Source organism: Primulina eburnea, chromosome 6 (genome assembly GCF_022965805.1).
Source record: "Primulina eburnea isolate SZY01 chromosome 6, ASM2296580v1, whole genome shotgun sequence".
Taxonomy (NCBI): Eukaryota; Viridiplantae; Streptophyta; class Magnoliopsida; order Lamiales; family Gesneriaceae; genus Primulina; species Primulina eburnea.
Window position 1 is genome coordinate 34,032,911 of NC_133106.1, and position 16,086 is coordinate 34,048,996.

Genomic DNA, 16,086 nt, shown 5'->3' on the forward strand with positions numbered 1-16,086 from the left:
CCGTCGCTAACATTATTTATGAAGGGTGTGTGTTAATAATGGGGAAGTGTTAATGTAATGAATATGTGGCTCGTGTACCCCATCATTTTTTATGAGACGGAGAGTTATTAACATGAATTAATTCCGACGGATGCGGATGCCCTTAGGACAAGGCAAAAAAAAAATTATGGCCATGGAGGAGGGAAAACCTCTCCCCCAGCTTTGTGCCTGTTGAATCAAATTGTTGGATTCCCATTAACCATATGGTCAAATACACCTTAGCATTTTCACTATTACCATCCCTTTCACCTGCTTGTCTGATCTGTAGGCTATCCTCCATTAAAGCTCCACAGTTCAGTTTCCTTCCTTTCCTTCGTAAAGTCGTTGCCTTTAAGACTCTTTATAACACTTTTAAAAGTTGAATCATTTTTCTCCTCTTGAAAGCTATTTTCACCACCTTCGCACCACTATACTGGCTCTACCAAACATGGAAGCCTTCAGTTTATTCAAATACTGGCGTACCAGCGGCGGAAGTGGAAGCAACTTCATCACTGCAGACACCACTGTTGTCTATCCACGCGCTGCCACGAAAACCATCTTCACTTCTTCCCGGGCCGAAGGCCCTGGCTCTTCAGACGGAGAGGACGGTCCATATTTTGACCTTGAATTTGCACTGCCGGAAGATGAAAGAGACAATGAAGAAGAATCGTCAGAGAAAACGGATGAAAATTACCAAAGATATCCGAAGACTGCAAATGGAGACGAGACGGGAAGTGGGAATGGTGGTGAAGAAATGTCAGAGGCTGAAGAAGAAGAAGAAGAAGAAGGGGAGGTGAACATTACTCTTACTTCTGATCAGAATCGTGAACTCACTCTTTCCCCTTCGGAAGTTCTTTTCAAAGGGAGTTTGGTTTCGGTTGAGCCGACTAGCATTATTTTGAATGATTCGGAAGATAACTCCAGATTCCCCGTTTTTCTACTGAAATCAGCAACCAAGTTCCGGGTGCTTCTTCTGAAGCTAAAGAAATCAAAATATGTAAATAGGATTCTTGAAAAGACCGAGAAAATGGATGCTAATGGGCATGAAAATTCCTCTCCTCGGGAATTTCAAGTAAAGCAGAGTACAATGAGCGGTAAGTTTCTCACTGTGATGTGTCAAGCTGAGGAAGCAAGAATGCCTCTTGTTTCTTCATTTACCAGAGATAATAGCTCAAAGAGTAAGCATGGCGGCAAATGTACGAAGAATAATCAAGAAGATTCTGATTCAACGGCGTCCTCAGAAGAGAGAAATTTGACAAAAGAAGTGGTGCAAAAGTACATAAAAATGCTGAAGCCTTTGTACGTTGGCGTCTCGAAACATTATGTGGAGAAGTTGAAGTTTTCTGGGCAGTCGAACATTTCAGCCGGAGCAGCTTCCAAGAGAGGCGAAGCGGTTTCTCTTCCGGCGAAGAAAGAAGGGGAGACGACAAAAGCCCCGTCGTCGGCCGGATGCGTGAATATTCACTCAAAGCGATCTTCCATAAATAGTAATCTACAAGCAGGGCTAAAAGTAGTGCGTAAGGGTATCTCCAACCCTGCGCCAAAATGGCGTTTTTACGCCATTTTGGCGCAGGGTTTCTTCCCCAATGGAGCTGCGCTATTTTGCCAAAATAGCGCAGCTCCATCTCCTCTGCGCCAAATTTGGCGCAGAGGAGAGCTTTGCGTCAATTTGGCGCAGAGCTCTTTAATTTTTTTATTTTTTTTGTTTTTATTTATTATAAATATTTATATTAAAAATTATAAATATTATTTAAATAATAATTTAATATTAATATATTATTTTAATAATTAGATATAATGATTTATAAATAATAATTAAGGAATAATTTGATTTAATAAAATATAAGAAAAATTAAATAAATAAATAAATAATTAGGAATAATTTGATTTAATGATTTTTTTAATATTTTTTAATTAATATAAATATGTATTAAATATTTTTCATAATAATATTATATAAATGAAGAATAAAATTAAATCGTGTTGATATAAAATATAATTCATAATAAAAATTCAAACACAAAAAAATTAATTATAATTATAATACTAATATTAACATTAATTATAATTATATTGTTAAATTTGTAAATAAATAGTAAACAAAAAGAATATTTTAGGAATATATTTTTTAGTGTAAGATTTGAAGTAAATGGGTTGGAGATGGATGTTATATTTGGTGCAGAAACTGCACTATTTTGGTGCAGAAACTACACCAAAATAGATTTATGGGTTGGAGATGGCCTAAGCACCTGGGCAAAATCCGGTCAACTTCCGCCATCGTAACGCCGCCTCCGCCGCCCGGGAAAATGGATCCCAGCCGTCGTGACGACTCATTACTGCAAATCCATGATGGCATTCAAGGCGCCATTCTACATTGCAAGAAATCATTCAACGCATCAAGAGGTAATTTTCCGATTAACTTATCCCCAAGATTTCTTTCAACCTTTTTTTATTAGTTGAATTAATTAACTAATTCCCTCGATAAAATTAAATTGAACTTCAGACGTGGAATCTTCGGGATTGTCTCGCTCGGTGAGTGATCCATCGTACGAGAAATCTGTAATAATGTCAACGGACTCTTCGTCTTCAACGTCGTCGTCATCATTTTCATGGGAATAAACTAAAGACAACTTAGAATGATCTTAGCTAATTCTAAATTATCCGTGCTGTATTATAATTTTTATATATTATACAGAATAAAGTGCAAAGTGTAAATTAGTGAGTTCAAAGTGCTTGGAATAATCAAATTTTCCCCCTGGAATAATTTTTATCTAAATAAATTTTATAATATTAATATTTGTCCATGAATTGAATAATATAGTTACATTTATATACCGTTAATGTATTTTATTTAACACATTAATCTATTTATGAAGATAGTTAATAGTTATAAATGTTTCTTATTGGGCTTGGTAATTCAACTAGTAACATTAATATATTTATAAAGATAGTTAATTAATAGTTGTAAATGTTTAAAAGAAGGCCTTGTATATTTATAAATATATATAAAATCAGAAAAGTCCATAAAAAATAGTACGTTCTCACCAAAGAACATGTAATTAAAAAATATTTATCATTATTAATGTATTCACATGTCAAATTAAATATTTGAAAATAAATAACAAATAAATATATGATTAAATTTGAAGTTTTTTCGATTTCTTTTTAGAATTTGAATATGTTGTCCTTTGGAAATATAAATTATATTTAAATGTCTACATGGATTATGTCATTTTATTTAATTTTTAGACGTGAATTTAACTAATATTTAGAAGTTTCTACGTTCCAATTAATTTCCTATTTTAGCATACAAGTTTTTTGATATTTCTGTCTTATTTTTTATATATTTATATTTATTCGCACTCATATATGTGACTCAAATCCTAAGTTGAGCACTTATAATAGAATTTAATGGGAAAATAACATTCGAACTTCATTCATAGCTTCTAACAACCAAAATAAATAAATAATAAAGCCAAACCCAATATTCTAGGCGATGATAGGACACCATTGTTTGAGACAGCCACTTACATTATAGGAGCAAAAATTTATGGATGGTAATATTGTGGTTATTAAAATATTTGAGTAAGACGTTAGTATTTAATAAATAATAATACATATGGTAGATCGATTAAATTTAAAATAAGATGATATTTATCATTTTCTATAATTAATAAATATAAATAAAATAAATGTATGAAATATAATATTGTGATTTTTTTATTCAATTATCCAATGATATATATAGTCAAGTCTTAACTTATATAAGGGTTCACTAATGATGTCCAAATCAAAGTTTCGATAAATTTGTGGACGTGTCAGGTATAAAGATGCATAAATTTGTGTAAAAATAATAAAAAAATCTAATTTTTAAAATTCGATGATTATAGATATTAAATTTGATCGTCCGCTGTGATCTCCTAAACAAATATGACGTCATAAACAAAGAAACTAGAGAAACACTACTAGAAATTAAGAGATAAACTCCTAACACAATCTATATTTTCAATGAAATCATGTAGGAGTTCATAAAATGCTGAAATATACTAAATAATATGATTAATTAGTATTATACATATGATATATACACTATAAAAAACTCAAGGGCATGTTATAATAATGTCCATATTTAAATCCCCGGCCACCAAAATCTTTTTAGGGGCACGTGCTTCGGGGATCGCCAGCCATCCAAGGACGACGCCATTCTGCGACGTGATAGTAGCCAAACTACTATCAAATTTGTAACGTCCATAGTTGGTGTTCTTAACCGCAACTCCAGCAGAAAAGCTAACAATATTGTCATTCCCTGTATTCGCAATCGTGACTTGTTCCAATCTCACCTTGGGCGTTTTGACACGTAGAAAAACAACGCTGAACACGACGATTATGATGGCCTGAAGCACAGCAAAGATAGCAATATAAGCCAAGCATTTCATTCATTTCTTCTTCTTCGTTGCTTGTTCGGAACGGTTATACGTAGCCGATTCCTCGTCGCTTCGTGGCGCCGTGGCTGGGGCTAAAGGGTATCCTTGTTGATTCGGATCATCCATAGTTTCTTTCTTGATTTTCTTTTTAATTTAATTGAGGTGATTGGTTTCAGAAGTAATGCACGTAGGGACGATGGAACGAAATTATGAAGTTGGATACGATGTGTGGCTTTCTTTTAAATTTTATATATAGTATAGGGTAGGTATTAAGGCTGGTTCTTGGAAATTAAGTTTTGATTTAAATTTTAATAGAAATGATTGAAAATTTTGTGATATTAACGCGTGGATTTGTAGGGGGAGTTTTTTTTACTTCTAGAAGGCAATGCCTTAAATTGTTGATACTAGTTCATGCTGTGATAGTAAATATGTGAAAGTTGAATGTCGCGTACTAAATTATGATAGCAATAATAATGTTTAAAAGTTCTTAAAAAAAAAAAGAGTAGGTCTCTTGTAAGACGGTCTCACGAATCTTTATCTGTGAGACGAGTCAATCCTATCGATATTCACAATAAAAAGTAATATTCTTAGCATAAAAGTAATATTTTTTCATGGATGACCCAAATAAGATATTCGTCTCACAAAATACAAACCGTGAGACCGTCTCACATAAGTTTTTGCAAAAAAAAAAAAAAATGATGTTTAAAAGTTGCCGAAATAAGAAATATTTAGATGAAATTGAAATATCATTTAAATTCTCGAGTCGAAATAATCTAAGCTCCATTTTTTTTATCACACACTTATTGTTAATCATAGTTGAAATACGACGTTTTCCTGTCATTTCTTAGTAGGCAGGCTAACGAGATTGTGGAGTTTTTCAAATGCCTTTGTTTTCATGAGGTAGACGTTGGACGCTTTTAAAGTTGAAATTAACTCTTCTTTGTATGAAATATGAATTGAGAATCTTCAATATTTTCGAGTAGACCTAAATATTATCATATCTATACTTAGAGTTATTAAATTCTAATCAAGCTTGAAAATTTATCGCACCCTTGTTTACTTTTCAATAAAATTAAATATTCTTGAAATTGTCCCTTTTCTGATTTTCTAATCGATGCGTATAATAAAAATCAAAATGACAATAGAAATATAATATTATATATTGTTACTATATTTTTGTGGTCAACTAGGCTTTTTATACTCGTTTCTAACTGCCCTAGATATTATTTGTCGATGTTCTAAAAAGCCCGCTTAAGTTTCGCTTAAACGCGCTTAAGCTTGGAACTCGACAAAACGCCCCGGTTAGGAGAAAATCGGAAAAAAAACGGTCAAACTGAAACTACAGTTGGACTGAATTAAGCGTAATTAAGACTTTAATTAAGCGCACTTAAACACAAGTAATCGCATCTGTTTATTTTTATTTTTTTTATTCTGAAGGTATGTTTTTATAAATATGAGTATTAATACATCAGACTTAAATTTATCATATTTATGTATTATTTTATTTATTTATTGGTCTGAGATAATTACAATTACACTAAAGATAAAAACACGTTTTTCACGTTTAAGCCTGTGTTAATCTCGCTTAAGCTTGAGAAGCCTGAAACTCAACATCAGCGCTTCGGGATGCTTCACGCTTTTTAGAACCTTACTATTTCCAGATACTTTAAAAAATATTATGGATTTTTTCCTAATAAATTTGCAAAACTTTTAAATGAAAAATCCATAATCACTTTTTTTAGCATATTTTTTTCCTAACATTTACAAACACTACCTAACGTCTCTACCACAAAATTAGATTATTATGTAAATTGGAAATAGAAGATAATTTTAGAATCAATTTATTTATTCAAACTGTGCTATATTATGTATACCCCAAAAAACTAAGAAGAATGGTAGAGATATTCTAAGGAAATTAAAGTGAAACAACACCTTTTTTCCCCGTCAGTTTTTGTTGGTAAAATAAGAAAATTGTAATTTTGGTCTTATATGTTTGTTTCTTGACGATTCTAATCAATTATGTTATCCAATTTTAATAGTGATCATGTATCTTTTAATTTTTTTCAATGTTAGTTATTTTTCATTTGATACGTTGATGTGACAATGCATAAATCAGCATCATGTCAAAGCCACATGGACATTGCATATGTGTTTAATCAGTGTCATGTTAGAAAAATGACTAAAATTGCAAAAATAACAAAGACAACGTACCAATACTAAAATTTTATTATTATACATTGTACAATGGTATCGTGCTTTAATTTGTAACATTATTTATAAGTGTTTGAAAAAGCAAAAAAATTAAATTTACATGGTTAGCCAAAGAAAATGATGCCAAAGCATTGACTGAATAAAATTAAAGTACCTTAATTACCATATACATGTATATGCTTCTTCTATTCTAATAGGGAAAATATTTAATAATAGAACTACAATATCATATGTGGGAAAGCATCTTAACAGCACAACTCAGGAATAATGACTGCTTGCAATGGTCACACTTGGAACAATCCAATTGAAAATCATCATTCCTTTCATGAATTTTCCCTTTTCTCCGATCCCAATAGCAAGTAGGCAATTCCTTCATGATTTAATGAACTCTCACATTCCGTGATGTGAAGCCAGTTGCCGATTCTGCCACGCAAATGATGCTCCGTGGATATCATATCGCTCCCTATCGAACCATTCACAACCACTTTTCTTGATTGTGTTGGCTGAAGAAACTATTTTTGAATCAACATAAATTACCTTGTGTATATTTCTTCTGTATATCTATCTTTCCTATCAAGGCTATACATAGACTAGCTCCTGCCACTTTTATTTCCCCTTTTCTTGGTATTCTTGCTCGATTTTCGCGATACTTCAATGAAATGGAAGTTACATAGAGCTGTAGGAGTAACCAAGAGTGGGACGGAATGTAGAGGATTGAGCGTGTGGTAGTTATGTACTCAAATTCGTTGTCTCAGAAATGTTCCTTGTGGAATTCAAATTTTGTTGACCCCTTCTGGTTATATTCATTGCAGAGCTGGTTGAGTTCTTTTGCCAAAACTGGTGCCCCACAATAGAAAACTCCTGTTCCAATTGTATCAAATTGAAAAATGTTTTGTGTTATTCAAGAGCTTTTTAAATGGTTTGTATACTGACCCATCCTTGCATTAGCATGCTTGGTGCCGATTTTCGAGAGAACTTTTTTCCAATCAGGCCTTGCAAAATGGGTTCTAACCTGTTACAATCAGAGGCCCGATAAAGGGAAAAGAGTCATTTAAGATCATGGATTGGCTAGCTGAGAGCAGAATATTTGTTGCAGAAGAAACCATAATGTGAAAGTGATGAGACAATGGCAAACTTACCCTCGTGCCGGACACAATATCAACCCCATTTTTGGCATGGTTAAGTGCCTGAACCATGGTGATGAGAGCCGAACGAGCATCCCCTTCCTCGTATACACTAGTTAAATAGTTGTGCATCTCAATGACACCCTGTAAGTTTATGAAATATAGTTGTAAAAAGCATATTATAAGAATATCAGCGGCGTAGTGTGATACTAACATGGTATCATACCCTTTGATCAAGTTCAGCCACTTCATCCATGACTCCTTTGAACCAATCGAACGACCCTTGCTCTCTCGTGACCCAATAAAAGTAAGCATTGGTGGTTCTAAGAGGTTTCTTTCTTTTCGGTGAAACCTTACTAAGGGAGGAAGAGCTGAAAGATCCCCCACTCTGATCTGAATACCTGCTGAAATCTGAAATTGAATCCTGGAAAGAGTAACCAACTTTATTAAGCTGAAATGATATGGCGGAAAATGAAGACTTCCATAATCAATACTGATACTCACAGCCTGCTCCTCCAATTTGATAATATTGTTTAGTAAATCTTTTAGGATGCTTATGAAAGGTGTAGCTCCTATCCCAAGACCAATAAGTAAGAGGACGTCATATTTTCTGTAGTTTTGTGCCGGAGCTCCATAAGGTCCGTCAATTAGTAACTTTGGCAAACTGGATTTTGAGGCAATTTTCAGATCAGTTTGCAGATTTCTGAAGAGAAAAGGGCACGCTAATGCACTAGTACCACAAGAATGTTACCTTTTCTTGGTAGTTTCATCCGCTTGAAGTAGCCCACTCTTTCCAGAAACTGGTGCCTCACAAGCCTCAGAAAACACCCTTTTTAGTTCATGTGTCCAATCACCTAACTGCCGTACGTGAATACTAAGGTAGTCATCACCAGGCGCCGAGGTAATTGAAAATGGATGCCTGGATATTGTACAAATCGAGCAATACCAACATTAAACAAGGAAGAAATAACACGGTTGGTTGATAACGAAATGACGCAGAATAAACATTTTAAACCCTGTCTAATATGTAGTGCAGTGATTGTTATTTTTACCATTCAAATGGAGAAATGGCAGGACATTGGACAAACATGTATTGCCCGCTCTTGTATTTAAATTGCGGAGGCTTTGACATTTGCAAGGTGAGGACATTTCCTGGATAAATAGCAACCTGAAAATAATAAAATTAAAAACATTGGGGGCTTGGGGCATTTCTTTTAGCCATGACATCCTTGATTTTTCGAATCATAAATGAATTGTTTTTTTTTTTACCATTTTTCTAATAGATCACATTGCATAGAAAACAAGAACTGTCATAAGCATGCTCACCTTCAGAAGCCGGACGCTACGGAAACCCGACCGGAAGAATCTGAGTATTCTTTCACAGGTATAAAGAAGTACCGGAACTGCCAGATACATCCATGTCTATAACCAATGAAAAAATGCAAGATTATTAAACTCCAAACTCTTAAGTCCAAACCAAAAATCAAAGACCTATAAATTTACTCACCGTCTTTTTGTACCAGTCATGCACAAGGTAAAGATAATTGCCATGGATGATAAGCAAGACGTAGACCAAGACAAACAAGTGGTGTGCATACCAGAAAGCATTGTATCCTGTAAGCCTATCTAATGGCTTCGGCAACTTGATCAGACTCCTCCTAAACCACCGTGTTGCCAATACAAAAGCAATTATCATGAAGATAAGCATCAAGATTCCCGTCACACCCTCAATTCCTCCAACAAGGTCTGGGTATGTGGGCCGACGATCACCAAAGTCGTCGTTCAAATAAAGGGAATAATTGGACTCGGATACACGTGTAAGCCTAGGGAAGTCGCAGGCAAGGTGGTTACCAACGTGAAGTATGACACCAACTACAATAGCAGCAGCAATGGTCTGCACATTTCAAGTTTTGAACAAGGAACATTGAAAAAATTATATATTAGTACAGAATCCACTATATATTTTTATTTCAATTGATCACCGTTATTCATGTTTTGATTTCAGTATATCTAAACATTTATTTCTACCATACAGAGAAGACAGTTCTAACACATGCTATTTCTCTTGAATGCGCTCCATACATAGTTAGCACTCTTCTACCAGTTAAATGGTCGCTGGTTTTTTACATCATACACACTGTATATCGATATTGTATTAGTATTACCATCTTTATTATTAGATTATATCTTTCGGCTACTCACTTTTGGTCTCCAAATACAAATAAATTTTCGTTTCCAAACTACTCCATCACGACACCGTCGTTTTTAAATGAAATAAAATATAGCATAATAAAAACTCAAACAATCAGGTTTCAATAAAAAAGTTACTCTATGTTCAAAAAAAAAAAGTTACTGTAACATCGTTATAGTTCATGTACTACATATAAAATTATATTTCATATCAAAATAATATACATACAGGGTGCACATGTAGCGTTCCAAATTTACTCGTGTATGTTAAGTTAACTCGCACAGCTGCTTAATATCTTCATTTTTCTCTAGAAGTGTGATTTACAGTACCAGAAGAATCTATTGTTTCCTGCTCTGCTTCGGCCAATGTTTTATACCAATGCATATGCTTCTAGACTACATGTTTTCATGAAAGGTAAGTGAGACTCTTACCAATTTTCTCGTTTATTTAATTACCTTGCCCACGTTTTGACTTGTTCATTGGCACATACATTGTTTCCTGTAATCCCATAACTGAGAACTTATTTTAACAAGCTCTCCGGTCTTATATCACATTTAAGTACACAAATGACACGATGTATGGGACAAGAAGATAATTTTCCACTCTATATCTTTTCTAATATTTATAAGCTTAATCCGCATCCTCACGGGCTATCTGACAAACAGACAGAAAAAAATAAGTTGGGACTTGCACAGAGCAAGAAAATAGCAAATGTCAAAGCTTTCTGCTGATATTAATTCGACTTGCTAAAAGATGTCACACCTAAAATAAGTGATGCAGGGACAGGAGAAGGCAAGCACAATCGCCCCGTTTTAAAATTTTCACCTACACTTGAATATGATCTCAATATTCAATTCATAATATCGAAAGTGTTTCACCTTTAATACCGCTCTGCTATTGCTTTGAGTCAAAGTAAAACAAGATATTGGTTTACCTGGTGAAAGTTGATATTGTCATCAAATGGCACAAAGTAAGCCACGTTGGAGGACCTCAGCCAAGTAATGGTATTCCTACACACAGGCAATAAAACAAGCGCCATGTTGAATTTCAAAGTTTCAGCTGCACCTTTAGCCGTTAGAAGACAATAACCCATTATTTTGTAAGCATTTTTCTGTTTGTACTGGTAGAACTTCCAAGTGAAAAGACCAATCATGATCATGATCCAAAGTAATGTCACCCAAATTCTCTTCCAATTTTCTTCGACAAAATAAAGAAACTTGTTGCTCAATCTTTGGATCCGGCCTCTGTTCCTAAGCCCATGTAGATTTTGACTCATGGCCTGGCTTGTGTAGCTCAGGGCTTGACTGTAATTTAAGTAAGTATCCTTTTGTAATAACAGTGTTTCCAGCTGCCATAGCTGCATCATCACATGACAAAGTCATCATAATCAAACATACACGAGATATTTCAGGAAATATGGATCGTGCGCTTTTGTCCTTAAATGGGACGGTGAAATTAATGTGGACCATACTCTTTCGACGTTCGTTGAGTGCTGAAAACACGGATTTGATGCCCGCTAACGGAAACCTCCACATGGGGAGGATCCTGTGAGCTCAAAAGTCATCTTCGTCACATGAGATTTAATGATAAAGTTCACTTGCAAGTTTTTTTGGCCTCAAGTTCTTGATTAGAAAAACCAAATGATTTTCCGACTCCTTCGAAAAAAATTAGATTAATCTGTGAAATATCTCCTTTGATTCTGTATCGTCCCTACTCTTCCAAATTAAATTCTAGAACGTGAAATGGGATAAATCTTATTATTTTAGTGGCTCGAGAAACAATACCTTCCAGTGGTTACTTCTTAGCCATAAAGCCACTTTAAACTTTAGTCAATCATCTCAACTATATATATATAAATAGATATGCATATCCTTAGTTGGAGATTCTCATAATTTACTAATGTAAGACATGACAGTTGTCTTAATTAAAGAACTTCGTCCACCTAGCTAAGCATGAGAAATTAATAATCGAGTTTCATTTGAATGTGTTTTTCACATTATGATCTGAACCAAGTCTTCTATTGAGCTCAACTAACAGGAATTAGGTACTGAGATTTTTATTCAAGAAAGCTACTTCTGCACTACTTTGGATTTGACCAGATTATTACAAGCTAGCTCTAATCAATTAGTTTCCTCCTCTGAACTTTATTTATGATCATTTACATTTAACCTGAAGTCTACTACCAATTTTATTTTTTTATTGAACTTGCTAGCTATCACTTTATTTTTATTTTCTTTAGGTAATTTGAAACTTGAATGACCAGTTATTTAAATAGTAGGTATATGGTGCTTACCAATAATAGACTACTTCTATCTGATGATTCATGAGGTTTTGATTAATTCTTTACTTAATCTCTTAATTTTTTTAAAAAAAATCATTTGACTTAAAAAAAAAAAAAAGGAAATGACAACTTCAAAGGTCAAATATTGGAACTCGTCTATCTATATCAATTAAAAAAACCTTTTATTCATGTATATAAAGATCAAGTCACTCATTTGTCATCTAACGACTGACTTTATGGTGACAAAAGTGAAATGTAATAATTTTAGTTGTAACCATTTTCCATTCTATACTATTACAAGTGTTGTGGTTGGTGCATACCTCAATGTAGCCAAGTCTCTCTGGGTCCAATTCTTCCATTATCAGAGCTGCATATTCTTCTGCTTGTTCTTTTAGTCTCGATAACTTGTTTGCAGAAGCACTAAGCATAATGATCTAAGATAAAGAGGAAAAAAAAACAAAATTAAATGCATGAAAATTGAAAAGGAATTAATTAATTGGTTTGTCGAATTTATATAATTACAAAAGTACACCCACACCAACCCCACAAATTCGAGGAATATTAAAAGATACGTGGGTGCAATTTGGATAGTTTCAACGTTAAATAAGTTGACAAAGACAAAAACAAAAAACAAAGCTAGTGTTGTGCACTAATGCGCGCACTTTGGAATGTGATTAATCTATTACTCCACTATTCACTGTCTAGGGTGAAATTTTTATGGTAAAGAATCTGCCAGACTGTACTTACCACACCTCATTATCATCATTACATTAGTTTAATAAATTTAAAACAACGAGATTAATAATTACCTGCTTTTCATTGGTACTGAATTAATATGATTCATTTAATCATTAATCTAATCAAATCAGATGGAGTCAATAAATCACGTTACCTCCTTAACTTCCGTTTCGGTGATCCGACCATCCTCGTTCTTGTCTACCCTGCATCAATATATTTTTAATCATATTCCTAAATGGATGATAATATGGCCGAGTTTCACTTTTACTATAAGATTAATTAATCGGTACTTAAATAGTTTTGTTAAGAGAATCTGTCTCAATTAATTTAATATTTATTAATTACTATTTTCATGTATTTAATTACGTGCATGTATATTATTATTAACTTATATCTGAATTGATGATAAATAGATAGCAATTGTGAGTTCTTTGTATATTATATATCCTCGATCTCCTGTTTTGTTTGATAAAGGGAGTGGATACTAAATTATTTAAACCAGAAAAGTTTTAATTTTTAATACGAAACAAAACAGCTAAATGCATACATGTCGAAGAAAATCTGAAGCCTGGAGTCGAAGCTTTGATCTGTAATTTGCGACCAAAATTCGAAAAGTTCGTCTCTCGAAATCTTTTCGAATTTCAATCTCCTCCTTCTGCTCAATGCATCGAATAATTCCAACCCGAATTCATTGGAATCTTTCATCCCTGTGAAAATACTACCGAATTAGATCGAAATTTTTTTCACAAGCAGCAATAATTAATTGAATGATGGCTATTGAATAAATTCGAACTTTTGGAGGATTTGTTTGATTTCAAGCAATTTGAAAACAATTAACCTATGCATTGTGCGAAATCTGCGCGGTAAAGAAAGCCGTCCCTGGCTAGCTTCTGGAAATTTTTCTCGACTTCTTCCCATGCATCAACGCTGTTCTTCTTGCTTTTAGTGATGAATTTCAACCCTTTAAGTGCTTTCTGCGCGCCTGAGCGGGTCCGATCCAGCTGTGCGCGCTGGCGACGCATCGCCCGCGCCGCCAGCGCAGATTCCAAGCCGTTACCGCCGACCCCACCAACGGTGGATAGTATCCGAGACGCATGCCCGTGGCTACGCGAGAACCGCCGCAGCTCCGCTTTCAGCTCCTGAGAGAAATGCTTCGCCTTCGCCACCGCTTCCGCCTTCAACTCCTGAGAAAACTGAAGCAGTCTGTAAGAGGGGCTCCGGTGCATTGTGGACGATCTCGAAGTCGACGATGGCACCGGAGCTTCGATCCCGGCAATGATGTCATTTCCGTCGATTGTAATAACCGTAGCCGGCTCAACACTTCGCAGTACAATCGTATCGTCATCCTGAAAATCAAGCGTCACTTCCACGAACTCTTCTGCCGAGTGCGTTGACCCTTCCGAATTCCTGGATGGCACAGCATCAGAATCGCATCGGCTGTCATATTTTCCGGGACTTTCCATTTCACCAGAAATAGGATCAATGTGTTGGTGAGAAGAAACAGTATGCAGACACATATATGGAGTGGAAGCGAAGCGCGTCAAGAATCTGTGTAAAACGACATGCAACGCGGAGGTGGTGTTAAAAAGGAAAGAAAGAGACAATTTATGGTGCAGGACAGAGAGGACCTTAGAGACTGAAACTAAGGTTTTTTGTTTGAATTCCTCTGGGGATTAATCATGGAACGAGTATTGTTTCTGAATTTTTTATGGAAGATAAGTGGTTAAGTTGATTGAGATTATACATCTATGGCTGACGCAATGCAAATGGTCATTATAACGGGAGAGGCGTTGATGGCCATTGTAGATGAGAAATTTGCTCACGCTAATATAAGTACTGTGTTACATATATTTTATTGAAATCCAAATCAATTATAAGGAACATCTATCTCAATTTTGCGATATAGATAATGATCCGACTTATAAAAAAAATATTATTTTTTATTTCAAAATTAAATACTGCTTTTCACTATATATATGAATCTGGTCGATCCGTCTAATGAATAATTGTTATTGAATTAGTTTTTAGTATTTTTATCTGAAAACAAGCATTAAAAGCTAATTCAAAATTGGGGAATGGATTATTGTTTAATTCAGTAAGATGGAGTCAAAATAATTTTTAAATCAAGGCAAATGGTATTTAGGAATTCAAACATGACTACGATACCTGCGTAGAGTCCAAACCAACGTGACACAACCACTTTGACTCATTCATACCTTGTTTGTAAATATATAGCAAGATTAGCATGTACAATATATGAATTATTTTTGGATAAATTTGAAGCCTACCAAATGCTTTCCAGTAAATTTAAATATTATTAAAAATTAAGATCATGAACGAGTAAACTAATCGTGGATTTATTAAGATATTTCGACTTACTAACAACTATTAGATGTTCAAAAAAGGTAAAATAATATTTTTGAAAAAGACATATTTTGTTATTTTCTTTAATTTATAGTAATTACCACGTCTCCTTACTTAGCGACGGTTGATATTTGACCGTCGCTAAAAGTAGCGACAGGTTCAAGTCAACCGACGCCGATTAAAAATTTGGCGACGGTTAAAAGAACACCGTCGCATTTTCAAAAAAATTCCACCCCGGATATATTTCCCTCCATTTTAACCGTCGCCGATTTAAAATGTTGCGACGGTTTTTACTAAAACCGTCGCCATTTTCAAAAAAATTCAATCCCGCCTATTTTCCCTCTATTTTCTTCCACCACTCTCTATAAATACATACAAATTCTCTCCAATTTCTTCCACTTCACTTCACAACAATTAAAATTTTTTCTCACTTACACAATTTTACAACTTCACAACACTTAAAATTTTTATCACTTACACGATTTTACAATTTCACAACACTTAAAATTTTTATTTCTTACACGATTTTACCACTTTACGATACTTAAAATTTTTATCTTTTACACGATTGTACCAATTCATAACACAGATTTATTAAATTTTTTTTAATTTACCTAACATATTAGAGACGGAAGTCATATGAACCCCGTCGCTACGTAGCGACGGTTTTTGATATACATTCCGTCGCACACTAGCGACGGTGACTAACATTACTTCTGTCGCAAAATAGCGACG

General features: G+C 34.3%; 2 protein-coding genes across 2 annotated transcripts; one reads left to right on the forward strand and one right to left on the reverse strand.

The window, feature by feature from the left end:
• Window positions 1–213: 213 nt before the first annotated feature.
• LOC140835500 (probable membrane-associated kinase regulator 2) lies at window positions 214–2,760 on the forward strand. Its single transcript, XM_073200992.1, has 3 exons — window positions 214–1,681; window positions 2,223–2,421; window positions 2,522–2,760. Exons 1-3 carry the CDS (start codon window positions 467–469, stop codon window positions 2,635–2,637), a joined length of 1,530 nt encoding a protein of 509 aa, XP_073057093.1. The 5' UTR covers window positions 214–466; the 3' UTR covers window positions 2,638–2,760.
• Window positions 2,761–6,771: 4,011 nt separating this feature from the next.
• On the reverse strand, window positions 6,772–14,702 carry LOC140834551 (respiratory burst oxidase homolog protein A-like). Its single transcript, XM_073199514.1, has 14 exons — window positions 13,826–14,702; window positions 13,535–13,694; window positions 13,142–13,190; window positions 12,570–12,683; window positions 10,903–11,325; window positions 9,285–9,671; window positions 9,104–9,199; window positions 8,830–8,945; window positions 8,529–8,696; window positions 8,282–8,441; window positions 8,004–8,201; window positions 7,793–7,921; window positions 7,587–7,665; window positions 6,772–7,514 (listed from the first exon to the last, which is right to left on the reverse strand). Exons 1-14 carry the CDS (start codon window positions 14,502–14,504, stop codon window positions 7,405–7,407), a joined length of 2,868 nt encoding a protein of 955 aa, XP_073055615.1. The 5' UTR covers window positions 14,505–14,702; the 3' UTR covers window positions 6,772–7,404.
• Between the last annotated feature and the right edge of the window lie 1,384 nt (window positions 14,703–16,086).